At 45.6% G+C, this 17118-nt stretch overlaps 1 protein-coding gene across 4 annotated transcripts in view; it reads right to left on the reverse strand.

The window, feature by feature from the left end:
• Positions 1-17118, reverse strand: part of LOC144169212 (calcitonin gene-related peptide type 1 receptor-like) — a 165821-nt gene that overhangs the window by 21811 nt on the left and 126892 nt on the right. For all 4 annotated transcript variants that reach the window (XR_013322391.1, XM_077698251.1, XM_077698253.1 and 1 more), the window contains exons 6-13: positions 12435-12520; positions 7987-8149; positions 7776-7895; positions 6443-6549; positions 3859-3950; positions 1195-1321; positions 940-1093; positions 10-76 (exon numbers count right to left, since the gene is read on the reverse strand). Coding sequence is in view for 3 of the 4 variants with exons in the window: in XM_077698251.1 (XP_077554377.1) it covers positions 10-76; positions 940-1093; positions 1195-1321; positions 3859-3950; positions 6443-6549; positions 7776-7895; positions 7987-8149; positions 12435-12520 (916 nt within the window). In the remaining variant the exon portion in view is untranslated. The remainder of the gene's footprint in view (positions 1-9; positions 77-939; positions 1094-1194; positions 1322-3858; positions 3951-6442; positions 6550-7775; positions 7896-7986; positions 8150-12434; positions 12521-17118) is intronic.

Raw genomic sequence — 17118 nt, forward strand, 5'->3', positions numbered from 1 at the left:
GAGTCTTACATTCTGGACGCTTCAGGATCCAAGCCACGCAGTATAGCGTAGCCTGTGGCTGGGAGTAGAGGGAAACCTGAAACAAGGACATTTTTTGTGTACGAAGCATATCTGAAAGCGAACGGAATTATTCGCTCATTTGTAAAAGCCAGAAGCATTCCGTGCATTCAAACCAAAACCGTCGGCCGAGGGGTGCAAAAGCGGCCCCTTCTAAGCCACACCAGCCCAATTACCCCTTCCCCATTCCCCTTCCACAATTCAATGAATTTCCCCCTCAGGACAAAATTTTACGGACACTCATGATTCAAAATTAATTTGCCGTAGTCAGATGGAATATTTATGCAGAAGTATTAGGAAGACTTTTTGCAATTGTATAATGGGTTTACGTAGAAAAAAGTTTTGTAGTCGTTCTTGATCATGATTACCAATTTTCTTCAAAAAAGCGCGATCATCACGAAAAATCATACTTTGCACGGGTTGTGGGACGTTGCTGGGCAGGTTGGTCATATAAACTAAAAATAGTACATCTAATACGCTCCCTTGAGGTACGCCTGCAGAGGTGACAGGAAGCTCATTGGAATTGTGGGCTGCCAATTGAAAACAATTATATACATACGCACAGGCCCAGTAATCTTTGAAAAGCAGAAGAGTTGAGGATTCGAACTTGCGTATTTGTTTGCGGTGTTGAGCGAAACGAAGTGTTTTAAAAAAAATTGAAGAAAAACAATGCTGATTTCGCCCGAGCTGTCAAGGACCTCTCCAAACGTACGACCGATTAACGTTAACTGACTAAATGTAGAAAATCCCTTGCGAAGTACATGCTGGGAGAAAAAAAAAAGCACACAATTGTTAATCAGAAACCTTTTTGCGTAAAATGATATAATTTGTAAGGCAGAATATTGGTTCACAACAGCGAAATACGTGATGACATGGACATACCCCAGCCGATGAGCAGGAACCACTTTATAATTTTGTCCTCGGCGATAAATGCGAGCACCAGCAACGTGTGTAGGTAGAGACCCTCGCAAAACATCCACAGGTAATTGCAGAGCAGGAAGTATTGGGTGACCACGTGCAACGCCTGACACCATTTCTGGGAAAAGTACAAAAAAATAGGTAAACGGAAGAAAGTGGTTTCAATATTGAGGACATTGTAACCAAGCGTTTTCTTTTATCTGCTCGTGTTAAGCTTACCGGGCTTTCTTCTATCACATATGGCTGGGCAATGACGTGAATGTACCATAGTATCCAGCAGAGATTGTTGATGATGAACGACGTGAACAAGTTTTTGTGAATGGATATTCTTCGGCAACGAAGCGATCTGTACCACGAAAAGAAGGAAGTTTATTTTTATTGAAGGACAAAGAGACGAAATAAAAAAAAATGTGCTGGTAAGATAACAAGAAATCCCCAGACTTAAAAAATACCAAGATGCTACGTTGATCTCCTAGGCAGCTAACATATCAGGCAAACTCATGACAAACAATTTGCCCTTTTGTATTTCGTAGAAAGTGACAGATTGTGCCGTATAGAATCACAGACGAGTCTTGTATTTAGTAGCAGAATACAATACAAGAAAGGCAACTAAACTGACAATCCTGACCATAGATGTTCACGATTTGTAATAAGCTTTATGAGATTAAAAATATCCTCATTACTGATAAAAATCTAAGACACCGTTAGGTGCCCGAATTTTTATTACTTTGGTAGAGATAGAGGGGGTGGTAGATTGTTTATTTTAATACAGCAGATGAACAAAACCACGGCCTGCAAGTGCAACGAGTGACTTCAGTGGCAGTGGGAAAACTATTTTCTTAGCAAACTTCGAAATACCAGAGCGTATCGACCGACGTCGCGGCTTGTTCATATATTGCTACAGAAAAACGCAATTTGTCCTAAATTAAGGGAACGTCAACCTTATTAAGGCTGCACTCTAAGAAGCCTCCGTAGGTCGTCTTCATCACACTGCTCCAGAATCACCAATTGAAGTTGCAAGTGTGGAAATCCGGCGAAGGACGACAGACAAGATATAACTTGACTAAAAAAGTGCATGTGCGCAGGGACAAAATGCAAGTAATGAATGTCGTTTCGCATTGCGCAGTGTCCCTGCGCAGATGCCCTTTTTCAATCAAATTGAACGCTCGGCCTAGTCATTTGCCGAATTTCCACACTACGTCACTGAGATTAGTCATTCTGAAGCATTGTGGTGAAGACGCCCTGCGGTAACTTAGAGTGGATACGTTTCAAGATTCGGCAGTAGGAAACTTGTATTCCGCGAATTTCGCCAGCTAGGTTTGTAATGGGGTATGAACAGGGAGATGATGTCTACGACTTAGTTTATCAATGAAACCCCTAAAGTATTGGTTCTCTACCCTAAGTGCGCTGGGATCCCTTTTGGGCTGGCAAAAGGAAGGGACACACCCCGATTAAATATGTTGACCAGTGCCATAACGTCAAACGATTCGCACTTGCAGCTCAAGTCACCCAAACACGTCCCATATCCATGCTTTTTGCATATCGGTCTTTTTAGCTCAGAGAGAGAGAGAGAGAGAGAGAGAGAGAGAGAGAGAGAGAGAGAGAGAGAGAGAGAGAGAGAGAGAGAAAGGAAGGACGGAAAGGCCAGGAGATTGACCAGGTGTACAGCCCGGTTTGCTACCCTGCACTGGGGGAATGGGGTTCAGGGGATAACAGCGAGGGCGGGAGAAGAGTAAGGAATAGGAGTGGGAAGGCGCATTCTCTGGTCTCGTTTTGGGCACTGCAGCCTTTCTGCAAATTAGTTTTGCTCAGAAAATGTAGATGGGCTTTCGCCGCCTTCTGTGAACTCGATGGTGGAGGCCGATGGCCTAGGATAGTCTCTACTGTAAGTGGTCGACTGTCCAATCTTCTGGGCGCGGTGGAACGCACGCTCCTCTCTGAAGAGCATTCGGGGCAACGACATAGCACATGCCCTATAGTCTCTTCCGCCCCACAGGCGTCACATTGGGCGCTGGTGGCCATCCCGATGAGGAAGGAGTAGGCCTTCGTGAAGGCCACTCCCAAACACAGTCTACAAAGTAAAGTCGACTGGGGTCGAGAAAACCCATACAGAAGACGGCGCTGAAGAAGGGGGTCTTGAACACAGAAACGGTCATTCGAAAGGTGTGTTCTATTTTTAGCACAGCTCCTATGTTGCGCAAATGGCGACTTAAAACGCGAGTTACGCGGTGCAGTCACACGTACATGCCATATATCGCTGCCACTTTTTGCTTTGTCGGATAGGTTCGGCAAAGAGAAAGGAGAGGTGAGGGAATGTAGGTTTTGAGTGCTCCGCGAACTGCCTAAAATGTCCACGCTGACCTTCCTTTATGAACCCCTGCCCCGAATCAACCAAACCATATTGCTGGCAGATTTTGTAGGATAATTACCGCGTTGATATCTTATCTTCACGGCTGATCTTACTCAGTGCCACGACACACCAGGAACCTAAACTAGTCCTCATCGAGATCTTATTCGTGGTTGTTGGTTGGTTTTGTGAATGATGAAGGCATATTAGCAGCGTGCCTCGTTAAATTTATGTGGGTTGTATTTATGTTTCAAACAAGTAACTTTTAGTTCTAATTCCAACGCAAGAACCAGGTAATTCTACGAGAATGCTTCTGTATATATTCCGGTAAAACTTCGCTTGCAGGAGTTATCGTTTGTATGGTTCATATCCCTCACCTAGAGCAAGACTTTCGCCCATATTCGGTCGCTTCATTTGCATGTTCCTTTTTCTCACACTTACCTTAACTCCGCATGCAACTTGATGCGAAGAAGAAGAGGTGCGCTTGAGAAAAAGTGTTCATGAGTTTAAGGTAGCTGCGTTAAGTGTTTACTCACCTGAAGTAACAAAAGATGAACAGTGACACAAGTAGAGCGACCAGCGAAATCGAGTATCCAGTGACGTATAAGGAATTGACCAGGTTTCGGAACTGCGCAAAGGCAACGATGAACGCCCGCGATAAGAGTTAGAAACAATTTTTACAAGTTGACTGCTCTCACAAACAATTTCCAGAATGCCAAACTATCAAGCTTAGGTCAAACGGTGTTTCTCTTTGCACGAAGTTGTATTTCCACCGCAATATCTCATCTGCAGAGAAGGCAACTTATGTGGCATGAGGTCAGCTGCCGGCACAAGCAAAAAACCCTCCCGTGGGATGTCTTCCCTTGAGCACTTATGACGTGGAGGTATCCCCATTTCTCGGAGCCAGAAGTACCGCACTAAAAGCGGTGTAAAACATCAAAATGAAACTCGTAGGCGTCAATATTTTGAGATATAATATAACTTATATCACAAAATATTTACGCCTATAAGTTTAATAAGCGTACGCATAAGGGTTGAAAATCCCGCTCGTCAACAGAAATTACTCCATTTCTGTGCTCTGTTTCGTACGCCATTCCTGAACACTTACTGGTGTCTCGTGGTACTGACGCGGCTCGACCATAGGATGTCGATCACACGACAGACACGTGGCGTACTTTGTCGCTCTTGTGAATGTTCTCCGTTCCGTAACAGCTGTCGGTGATCGACTCCTTAAAGCGGACGGCGCCTTAGGCAAAAAATGTACGCTGCATGGGAGACTACTTTACTTTAAGTTTCAGGTACATAACAGCATAAAATTTCGACAGATCACGCTGCTGAATAATATTATCCAGGAGAACATGCTCTACCTTAGCTTGTGTCCTGACCCGCTGGGAGGCGGGCCCAGCGTTAAAGGGACTCTGCAACACTCCCTATCAAGGCTTTCACTCTTTCCTTCGAGTTTGGAAGCACTGTGAAAGATTTAGTTAACACCAGAACGAAGAAGTACTGCGTGATTTGCTCGACACAGCAGATCCGCCTTCCGTTTCTGCTTTGCATTTGTGGCAATTTTTTAAAAGCAGCTACCGAGTGCGTTTATTGCTGTAACTGGAAGGAAGCCACCTACTAGTTGCTACACCGCTGTAATGACTTCATTCCAGCGGTCGAATAACGCCAATACCGAGAAAGAGAGAAAAATTGTTTGAGCAAGTTTATAAGTTATCTGATGGGCATATATCAGTGATGTCTGGCTGAGGTACTTCATGATCCCCTATTCTAAGTAGTGGATGAGTTTCTTGGCTACTGTCTCAAAGCATTTAAGATGGAGAGCCAAGTTGGGAAAAGTGTTGCAGGTTAAACTTAAGTGAGCATGTTAGTAAAAAGAACTTCCCTGCATTTATGGTCGTTGCCGTAGCAAGGTATTTCCCACCTTGGCTAACAACCCTAGTATACAATACCATACCATGCACGGTAGCGCACGCAAACACTGTCATATTTGCCCGTTTACGATAACCGTATAAGCCTTTCCGGCCTTGCAGTACGTAAGAGAACAAGATCAGAGGCAGTGCAACCCATTACCGGGCCTGTCAAACAAGAAATAACAGCCTGCGGGCGGCCACTTCCGCTGTTGAAATAACCAGCGTCAACTGTCCACCCGAAATAGGTGCAAGTATTCGTCGTAGTAGGAAGCTGAGTTACACCAATCTTGATAACCAGACTCGCACGCATAAGTTGACGACATCTCCTCAGTTGGTTATCCCGCTCTTGCATTACTGGGAGAAGATTGATCTCTATTTTGCGCACTACCACTGAGGCAGATCCCCCGAAATTGGCTCGTATACACGCCCGCGGAAGAGCTGGCTTGTACTCTGGCGTAGCTCCTGGTGTTTCGCGTCGGCATTACTCCGTGATTGTTGGCCCATGATACGAGCCCGTCCTTCCCCTCTTTAAAGCACCCCGGCCGCGCCCAACACCCATTCGGGTACTGTCGTTGACCAGCCAATACTCTGTAATCATGAGCTGATCTTGTTCAGTAGCCCTTTACAGACATTCCAGCGACAGTTCGCCCACGCTATTGTCCGACGAAAGCGTTTATGTAGATGGCAAGCCATTTATGGGCTGTCCCTAAGTTCACGTGGTTAATGATGCGCTAACTCGCAAGGTCAGAGTGCGCTCTCGAGAATAGAGGGTGTAATTTTCTCTGTACGTTGATGGAGCGTTCGCTGCCAGGACCTCTGGAAAGTTCCTGTATCTACCTTACGTCGTAAATACTATAAAAGAAGCCTGAAACTGAAATCCGCCTAATCCTTGCGAGCTTGTTTTGATCTCTTCAAGAAAAGCGTCATCGCGTTCCCAAAAATCACCACAAGTTATCTTTTTCGTTCCATTTGTTCTTACATTTCAGTTGCGCCTAACTTATCTACACTACTGAATTTTTATGCCCGTACTGCTCCTAGAATTCTTTCTTTTTTGTTTTGCAGTTTCCATTATTCGCATCCCAGGCGACGCCGCAGAATTTTCGTCATACAAACCTTAAAATATGGCGTCACTGAGAGAGTGAGGAGGCAGTGTCTCCTCCCTGACAGAATACACGCACACAAACAGGAGGTTTCGAACGCGTACCTGCAGGTCGTGGGTGTCGACGCAGGCCGTGTAATTAGACCAGATGTGCCCAGTGACAGGATGCCGGAACCAGGTGCCATTCCAAGTGCAAAACTTGTACGCTTGCCCTTAGCAGAACAAAAAGGGTAATATTTTATTCCTTCCGTGCTCAAGCTGTGCTGTTAAAGCGAAAAAAAATGAAACAAAGCCAAGACACAGGCTATCTTCTAATATGTTGGTGTTAATTTGGGGCAGATGGCCTTTAAGATATGGCGTTCCAGATTTGAACTTCTACATATAAACTTGCCCCGGTCAGTACAATAAGGTAGTGGGGCGTTGCCATTTTCGATAAATCCTCGTTGTCAGCACGTGTCATATAATATGTCAGTGTGCCGATTGTTTTGAAGCATCAACAGCAAATGATCCCCAACGTTTTTATTTCAAATAGCGTTGCAGTGTAGTATCTATGGTGGTATTTTATTCTCCCTCTCTTTTTCCTCTGAAACATTTGAATACAATACCCACACTATACTTTGTTATTAGATACCTATATTGCGAACTTCTGCAGTTTAAGCTTTTTGAAACTATCAATGAGAGTCGTAAGTGCCTGTCGAGTGCGCTTCTTCTTTTGTGGGTAGTTCTTTGAGCACGTAAATCACGTATGTGTGCCAAGGGAAAAGAAAGATTCGCAGACGAATGTTCTTCATCCCCACCTCTGAACCACACGAGGCTGAACACGAGCCCCAAAACAGCCAAGGTGGTTAAAACACGTTTATTTTTGTACAGATGTCACCCGAAAGCGCGAACGCTATAATACCGACAAGGGCGGGTGACGGACCCGAGCCGAAGAAAAGTACTCCTCGTAAAAGATCCCCATATAATTAACTACTCGCACGTGCCCAGTAAAAAACGCAACTGAGACCCTCTCTAAAACGCAGTGTGAAAGTGAACTTCAACTAATGACCGTTTCTAAGCAAATGACGGATATAGAGGCGGTGGTGCGACCCGACGCCTCCCCCGTTTTCCTATGTCCCCCGAATGTAGTAGTAGTAGGAAGTCTACAGCACGTGTCATCCACGTTCTCTTGCTCACCACGCTTTGTGATATCCGTTGTACCACAACTCCCCGCCAAGGTACCATCCTGGGTTCACCACTGTTCTAAGCCTGCTCTCGCACCGTTCGCACTTTTCGCCGGTTGCGCACCAGAATCCGAGCGGCTTTCCGCAATGTGCGAGACTTTAAACTCATTAAAAGAGAATGGCACTCTTTCTTTCAGCATTTTTCGTCTAGGACCCAAACATACCTGAGAGCAGGATTGGACGACCAGAATGAAGAAAAGTATCCACAGACTCACTGGAAGAAAGAAATCCCGCCACAAACTGCGGACACGGGGCGTAGACGGTTTTTCCAGGTGGGGTGTCGTCCCAGCAGTTCCAGCCATCCCAGGTGCGAGGACACAACGACTCGTTAGCTCCTGCGCAGCGCGTCATTGCATTTACGGGCTTCCGCTTTGGCCCTCCTGGGGCTCATTCCAGCGGCGACGAGAGTACAACAAGCGGGCTTACCAAGCTCGGGAAACGGCTTGAGAAGTACGTGTTCGAGGCAATGCTTGAAGTGGGCCACTTTCTCCTTCCACATCCAGTTCTCCCCTCGCAGAGAGCTCTGCTCCCAGGGGACGTACTCTCCCACGTGCTCGGCCATGTCTAGCAGCAGCCGTAACTCGGGATCCTGGAATGGGGCGACGTTGCTTTCTTGCGCGTAATTAAATTAACTCCCTTCGGCTTCTTCTAGTTTGGGGACCCTGTTTAGCGTACGCTCTTTGAGAACCCTTTTGTACGGGTGTGCTATATTGCACCCCTGTCCCCGTAGAGCAAATAACCAACGGCGAAGTCTTGAGATTTCAGCAGGAACGAAAAACAAGGGCAGCAGAAAGGAAACACGAACACAATGCTTACTAACAACTGAATTTACTAACGGCAAAGCCACATTCCCCCACCCCGCGAGTTAGGTTCACAGGACAATCCCCGAGCAGATCATCGTATATTTGCGTATTATCGGTAGTACATTCAGTTGTTAGTCAGCATTGCGTTCATGTTACCTTTCTGCCACACTTGTTTTTCGGTCAAGGTGAAATTTGAAGTCAATATGAACCATTTCGCGCAGTCCCAAGCAATTCTTCTGCAAAGCAGGTGTTTCATCGACTCGCAATGACGAATTCGTTATATAAACTGCCACATTTTGGGCTTCCTGATATTAGCACGATCGTGGTTTAATACCTTGAATCGTGGAATCACGTTCATAATTCGGCCACACACTGGTCCTTACGCCTCAATTACGCGAACGTGACCTAATTGTCGCTTAATTAACAATCTGTTCCCATCCTGAGAGCCAATACCCGCGGTTCATTTTTTTTTATTTGCTCTGGCCTGGTGTGGCTATCTTATTACAAACACACTCCTCGAGACATTGCATTCAACTCACGAGTGCATCTACACACTTGCATTTTTTTCACCTGAAATGAAGCCTCTCCGATCACACGATCAGGAAGAGCGATGAACAGTTGTCCGTGAGAGCGCTTTAAATGCTGTTTGAGCTTGAAACGTTGACCGCTTTTGAGAACTTTTGAGCTATTGCCGTTGAGAAGTTTGTTGTTGACGCAAGGCCCCAGGGAGCACATGGGAGACACGGCGTGCCGTGTTAGAGACACATAGGTTAATGAGAACCTGCCTGGGTTCCTTAAAACGCCTAAAGTTCTCGATTATGCATGCAGAGGTAAATGGTTTGCTTTTCGTCAGCAAAGCGTTCACTGCGGCCGTGAATCCAATCTTCAACCGGGTGTTTATTAGAAGAACGCCTTGTAATGATGGAGATAATATTGTGGGTATGCTGATTACTAGTGCTTGAAGTACCCTGTTTTATAATGCCCAGTTAACATGGCCAAGAGTTGCCATAAATGGGACGGTCCCCAACGTATAATTTTTATGAATGTGAGCGTGTCTCACGTCGCCCATGGCCTTGATTCCGCACAGAAGAGTCCAAAGAGAGAAGGAATTTGTCTACTTTTGTAAAGGATATCTCCAGTTTGTCAAAGCTTCCTGTTCCTGGAAGTGTTTAGTATCGAAGAAATTCTCTCATTTACTACATTCCGTTAGCAGCTTGCGCGAAGGATTTGAAGATTGTTTTAAAGCGAAGCTTTCTGTGCTTCACTGATGGCTTCGATGTCGCGCCAGAATGCACGGCAGGAAAGCTAACTTTACATAATCGGTTGTACAAAAGGGTGGTGATGATAAGCGAAGGCTGATCAAGCACCTCAAGAAAAAAAACACTTCTCAAGGTCATTCGCTTTATGAATTGGGCGTCTGTCCAATAGCACAATACCGACACGGTCAAAGCTTCGCGTTTTAACCATATTTCTCTTAAAAAATGGCTTTGATTTTCATATTCTTCACCACTGCTGACATTATACACTGGTGGTTACTTTTGAAAACTTTTAACTTTTGAGAAAATTTTAGAAGAGATGTTTTAGAAGTTCCGCGAAGAATAAAAAAACTATTGAAAATTTTTTAAACAGCTTACTAAAACCTATTTAATATTGAGATTGATCCATTGGTGCTAGCAAAAAAAAAACACAATGGCGCAGCTTGCATAGTAGAACAAGACTGGACAATTAGCAGAGCTGGCGGCCCCTCTCCCTTCAGGAGAACATGCGCCTGTCCCGTAGCGCCTGTCCCGTGTCCTCCTTCTTGTGTGTGTTTCTTTGCGTTACTCAGTAGGTTCTCTTACCCCTCTCCCTTCGTGGGAGACCCCGCTGTTACATCTCTCATAAATTACCTCTGAAGGTTCTCCATGACTGACAGGCCGGAATTATCTTGTCCGCAGGCTTTCACATCTCTCCCAATGTGGACCGCGTTAGCGCGCGCCACGACCCTCGGGAACCGTCTTTACGAACTCGGGACCTGTAGCGCGAAATCTGTGTCTGTGCTCCAGACTTCAGGCACGTGAACAGTTCATGCACGCGAACTGGCGAGTAGAAGAGCACGCGAAAGATCACGCCACAAACGCGGGGCAGGGTGTTCTCGAAGGTCGAGCTGGCCGACGCCGGGCGCTCCTCAGAAGGCGCAGCTCTCGTGAGCTTGGTGTTTTTCTTGGTATGTTTTCTGGTAACGCTATATGTAACGCTGGTAACGCTATGAAAAAATTAAAGCCGTTCCACTCAATGTGAAAGCTGTCTGAAGTGCAGAGCAGTGATTCGCCATAATGGGTGGTACCGCCGTTATCCGCTTACTGCTACCACCCCATGCAATTCAAATTTCCTGGCTTCGCAATGCTTGCGCGCCCCCCTGCCTGAAACTGCGCCAGCGGAAGATCTGTTCTGTTTGTGCTTTTCTATCCGCACGTGCCGGCGTTGCACTGCCATATTTTGCGTTTAATCGTAAAAACCAACCAAACGGGCGTCCTTAACTAAAGGAATGCGGGCACTGCCGGTTAATTACGTATATTTTTCCTCAAATGTACCTATAGTTTTCTTTGCGCTAAACAACGGGAAGATTTATGACAAGCGCCACCATTTCAGGAGTTTCGAACGCTTATGATTATATAAACCGCTTGGCTTTCGAAGCCTCTGGGGTACACCGCGAACAACAGCGTTACTTGGATTGGATTTGATTGGATTGGCCACACTGGCCGACGTTGGCCAGTTTTGCGTACCTCCTGGAGAGCCGTGCAGCGCAAGCGCGAGGATATTGTATTTGGGTTGGATTGGATTGGATTGGGATTGGACGATAAGCAGCAGTAAGCATGATAATCAGCTAATCCTAGACAACCAGGAAAGCTAAGAATAATCAGCTGAACCTTAGCTCACGCTACGCATATCCTGGCATAGCCGCTTGGCTTTCGAAGCCTCTGGGTTACGCCGCGGCGAAGGGACCGTGACAGGCTACACCGTAACGCCATTGCGATATGCTTGGTTCCAGCGAGCGAGCTAGGACGACAAGGCGAGCGCCTAAAGTGTTCTGCACTTAAATAATCGCGAGGTGCCCGGCCTGACCTTCGAGCCAAGCCTCGCCAAGCTATGACTTCACTGCGCCGACGCGGCGACACGAACACAGAAGCTGCTCGGCGCAGTCGCCAGTATAGGCGCGAACGTGCTCAGTGAACTTGGATGCAGCGACCGGCTCCCTGTATCACTTTCAGGTGGTAAGCGCCCTTACCCTTTCTCCTATTCCCCTCTCTGTACACCTCCGCTTGAAAAGAACGAGCCACCAGACATGCAGCGCCTCGTGACTCCACGCCGTGTACATCGTTTACGCTCCCGCAAATCATCCGTCGGCCCAAGGATATGCCACTCCTGAGGAAGAAAAGCACCGCGCGAACGCCGCCGTGTCGCGGCTTACGAAATTGCGGCTAAGGTTCAATTCCAGAGTGTCGCGCTGAAGCCTAGTATAACCGGAAGAAGCTAGGTCGACTCCAAGAGAAATTTTATTCGTAAATACTAGACAAACCATGACGCCAAGAAACATGTTTGGTTCATTCAAAAGAATGCTTTATCCCTATAAGGATGACGCCAAATTTAACGGAAACTTCAAACCATTAGGCTATTCAAATACTGGAAATTCAACTGCCCTTTTCTAGCCCATTCTTCAGACGTCACAGGAACGTGCAGGGGTCATTTGCGGCCCCCAAGCAAGTCCACCCCCGAAGAGCATGGCCACTGGATTGTACTGACCCCTTTAGATACGTTTCGTCGTAGCACGTCAACTTTAACACGACAGTAACACAGTGCTAACTTTGTTTTTAGTGATTTTTTCTAATACGTCACCGCTGACGTTTCCTAGCTCTAAATTTCAGTTTCTTTATATTACTTCGTTTTCGCGAAACCAAAATCTTTCGGGGCCTCAATTTGAAAAGCCAAGTGGTTTCAAATAAATGGCGGTCATATTTTGCCATCATGGTCATTTAAACAGTGAAATCTATTGGCGAAATGTGAAATACGGTAACATGCATCGAAGCTCACATGATGCGGCGATGTTGTGCAGGCGTTGTAGTTCCCTGTTTCACCGTCCCAGGATCCACTGTTAAGGCAGCGGTACTTTGCGGTACCTGCAAACATATGAAGCCACTGGTAACCAAAGCTTTGTCTTCCCAAAAATGATCCTCGGTTTATTGCGAGGCTGGGTTAAAATATCTGGTTAATCCGAGTCGATTGTCTCGATACGTTCGTTCGTATATTCCTTTTCGACAAGAACGCCTGCACTTTTATCACATGCACGTGATAAAAGTACAGGCCTGAAGCCGAAAATACATTTGAAATTGCTGGGTTTGCGCCACTTTTCTGCATCATTTGCAGCGAAATCTGTACCCTTTTTCGCACGTAAAGGAAGTACAGCTGTACCAAGAGTTAGAAGATGAGATAATAGTTATGAAGCCGCGGTGTTCCCGATCAGCTCGGCGGCGACGCAATGCTTCTGCTTGGCAGTACGGCGCTCTCCCTCGTCAGCCACTTCTTCGGGCTTCCGGACTTCGGTCTTCCCATGGCAGCAGAACATACGCCCGGAATAGAGGAGGCGAGATGTCTGTCGCCCCGCCAAATGTTTGGAGCTTTTACTCACCTGTAACACCACGGCCACGTTCCGCCTTCACATTTGTCGCGTGTGGCTCGGAAAGAGGAAAGCGGAGCGAACACATGCCGCGGACTCGGGCCTACGCGCATGGGGTGCGAGAAGGTTACGTGGGTTGGTGCTCCCACAGGTGGTTGCTAGGCAACGCTGGGCGGCGTACAGCTAGGCTGAGTTTTCTGGTAACGCTCCACCGCGGAGGTAACACATAAAACAGCTCCGCTGTTATAATGGCCGCTACTGTAAAGAGTAAATATTAACACATATGTGATCCGACGGGCTTTAAACGCGGGTCTCCACAGTCGTAGCCCAAAGTACCTCTTGGGAAAAAGGGAGCAAAATAGCGAGCAAATGCGACCGCGAGGTTTTGCGGGCAACGGTTCAACTTCAAGTGGAGTAACCGTGGCAGAGTTCGTGCCGTGTGCACAAATGTGGACTAAATGTTCGTCCCCGGAGATTTATAAAGGGTAACGGGACGCAAAAACAGAACATTTATTCTATTTATTTTTATTTATTTGCATACCTACTTCGCCCGTTGGGCATTATAGTAGGGGGGACAAATAATCGATATAAAATACAACATTGCACACTCTTTGAAAGGTTGAAGAAAGAAAAAAAAAACAATTGTAAGAAAACATACAAGGTTTGCGTTAGTAAGCCACACACTGCAGACCGTAAGTACAATACTAATCACACATGTGGTACATTCTGAGGGAGCACATGAGACAGCATTAAAAACAAATATCGGCCAGGTAACAAGATACATTCATTTACACAGCACGCTGGCTAACATTGCAAAGCATAAATATCGGCCAGGTAACAAGATACATTCATTTACACAGCACGCTGGCTAACAATGCAAAGCATAAATATCAAAGAAAGTTTCAAGTGGCGAGTACATTTTTATCCATAAATATATTCTTGAAGGGCAGTGGGGAACGTCACATCAGAAGCAACTTCGATTAGTTCAGGAGGCAGCAGGTTCCAATCGCGTATTGTACGGGGAAAAAAGGAGTTTTGGTATGTGGTTGTGCGCGCGCACATTTCTTTTATCTTGAGCACGGCCGCTGGATGAGAGCGCACGCAAGGTGCGGCCTGCCGCGTCGCCCGGATTTCAACGGGCAAGGGCGTGAGTGGCGGTGTTTACGTTTGCCGCCGCTTGACTCCCTCGTGGCGCTAGCGTTCGGGGACTGGTTTCGGGACGGAGTGGGGCGGTCCCCGTAGGCGAGCGCTTGCGCCGACTGAGAGACAGCCAGCGCACGGGTTTTAAAAGATGTTGTTGTCATTCCTGGGCTACTCAACCGCGAAAACTGTCTGTCCGTATGTATGTATGTCTGCCAGTCTGTCGCTCGATCCTACCGCCCGGCCGTGACTGAAGCAGCCAGAAGCTAAAATAATTCTTGAATGAAATATTGGCAATACATTTTCAATCTAACAAATCTAAAAAGATGTCCTATATCGAACAACATTGTTAAAAAAAGATAATATTCAACAAAAAGATAATAACCACTGGTTAGCTTTGTCTGAAAACGTCTCACACACAGCACGTAAACCGCGTTGCACAGTTTAAAGCCGCAAGTTGATTAGTTACAGTTCAAGCGGCAGGTATATGGAGCGAATTTATTCGTCCGAAATTTCAAAAATGTCACCTTTTCTTGGGAAACGCGGTGTCGACACACGGGAGCGGTGAATATTTGCCGGCGATGGATTAAAGCTTGCCTTAAAGACACTTCTTTGAAAAAAAATGTTGGCTGGGCGGAATGCGCACCTTATAAAACTAGGACACGCGATAGGATGGTTGAAAAAAATTTGAAAAAAACTAGACATTTTGCTATGCGTGTCTTTTGATACTCTTATACTGGCTCGATCGTGTCTTGCCCCGCATAGAGATTTGGGTTATTTCATTTTCGCCAGCACGACAATGCCTTTAAACGTGCTAGTGAAAACTTGATGACAGAGGTTGTATAGAAAGAAAAATAAATGCACCGCGCTGTGTTCAACAGACAGGGCGTACGGTCCACTCTCCTAGCTGCTAAGCATTTTTTCAATCTTTGCGATGAGAACTAGCGCTAGGTACATTTCCTCCGTTATTTCATCGCCGATTCAAACCCATATGCATTTATCCCTGAAGCTAACGGTAGGGCTCCTGGAGCAGCACAAGTATGTGCTCAAATTAGCGTGCTCTAAAGACGTTGCGATAGTTTTGCTCTGTGAACATACTGCGCTTCAATTCGAATCAATTTTCGTAGCGTAGGAAAAGTTTCACATACGTTATTACGTCAGCTTTCTTTTTTGAGTACCCAAGCATAATCTCTACGTAATGCAAGAAGTGTAATGCCTCGTATCTGCACAAAAATGCGTAATTCACGCAGTTAGAACAATTAATAATTATGATATTCAAGATGTATATTGTTCGTTTAAAATAGCAAACAAAAGAAGAAAATGTGAAATGGAAAAACGGTGTTTGAATGCTTACGCATTATTAGGCAATTTGGGGAATTTCTGTACAATTTCGCTCTTTTCTTTTGTGTCCGGGCAAAAATTGAGCTTACCGAGCTCGCCAAACATTTTTTTAAAGTTTTTTGTGGACCCGGACATCCCATGTGCTCTCCTTAATTTTTTTCGAGGCTACAGGGAACAAGTAATAATATCAGGTAGAAACTGGAATCGCTTTTCATTCAACTGTATATATATATATATATATATATATATATATATATATATATATATATATATATATATATATATATATATATATATATATATATATATATATATATATATATATATATATATATATATATATATATATATATATATATATATGTCAAAATAAAAAAGGGCCGACATAGCTGTGATAGTATTATTACTTCATAACTAAACAACGTGTAATCAAGTCAAATGTGTTGTGAGATTAATACGAATTGTGGTGTTTTATTTAGTGCATGAGGAAAAACCTACATAAAAGTTGGTTATGTCTTAAACATCGAGTAGTGTTGGCACTCATAAATAACAAGCGCCGTCAAAAAACATTGTTTCTGTTTGTCCGGAATTTTAATATATTCTCTGCAGTCGCAGCTTGCAGAAAACGTAAATCTCTGCCGGGCGTGAGGTCACAAAGAGCATGCCGGGTGATGTAAGACATAACGACACAGCAATGTGAGACAGAAGGCACACTATCAACGAGTAATGCTGCTGCTGCGAACGGAATTTAACTTCCATCTTGACCAAATGAAGTTTGGCAGCCGCTAATCGTGTTTGTATTTTAACAGGCGTAACATTAGTGCTGGTAAATGCCTTAAGTGGAGCGTGGAACGCCGATGATAAGCCCACACTTCGAAATAAGCGGCCCGATAGCCGGCGTCCCGCGGGCCGCGCTCGCCGGAACCAGTCCCGGAATGGTGGCGCCGCGGTGGCAGTATTTGGCTCTAGGCGCACTCACGCCGCTTTGGAGGCACGCGGCAGGCCGCACGTCAGTGCGCCTTTCATCCAGCGGCCGTGCCTTGAGTAAGTGGTCCCGGCGCCCGGATATGTATGTTGGTCATTTGTATGTTGGTGATTGTAGATAAGGATATGTATGTTGGTGATTGTAGATAAGTCTCTTTGTTTAGTGGTGTGCGATTGAAGACGGCATCTCGAAGGAAAGAGAGGCGGGAAACAACACGGCGCAGTGAAAGATCTTCCAAACATATGTGCCGTTTTATTTCTGTGACACTGCTTTGGAATGAGTAAATGCCGGTTATGAATCGGGCTGCGCGTTTCTGTATCCTTTCTAAGCTGTTGACAAGAATTTGTGTGTGCGGGTCCCACACAACGGACGCGTATTCCAGAATCGGGCGAACGTTGCTTAGGTAAAGTGTTCTCTTGACATCTATTGGCGCGTGCTTAAAGTTCCGTTTAATGAAATTTAGTACTCGTCCTGCTTTTAAAGTGATGCTTTGAACGTGACGATTCCATGTCAGATCGGCGGAAAACGTGACACCTAGGTATTTTGCTTCGCTTGTTTCTGATAATGGGGAGCCGTTCAAGCAGTACTGTGTACCGATTGGTTGACGCTTGCGCGTGAAGCAAATATGCTTGCAT

This window comes from Haemaphysalis longicornis, unplaced genomic scaffold (assembly GCF_048455015.1).
Source record: "Haemaphysalis longicornis isolate Haplotype H1 unplaced genomic scaffold, Haemaphysalis longicornis Haplotype H1 scaffold_2, whole genome shotgun sequence".
Classification (NCBI taxonomy): Eukaryota; Metazoa; Arthropoda; class Arachnida; order Ixodida; family Ixodidae; genus Haemaphysalis; species Haemaphysalis longicornis.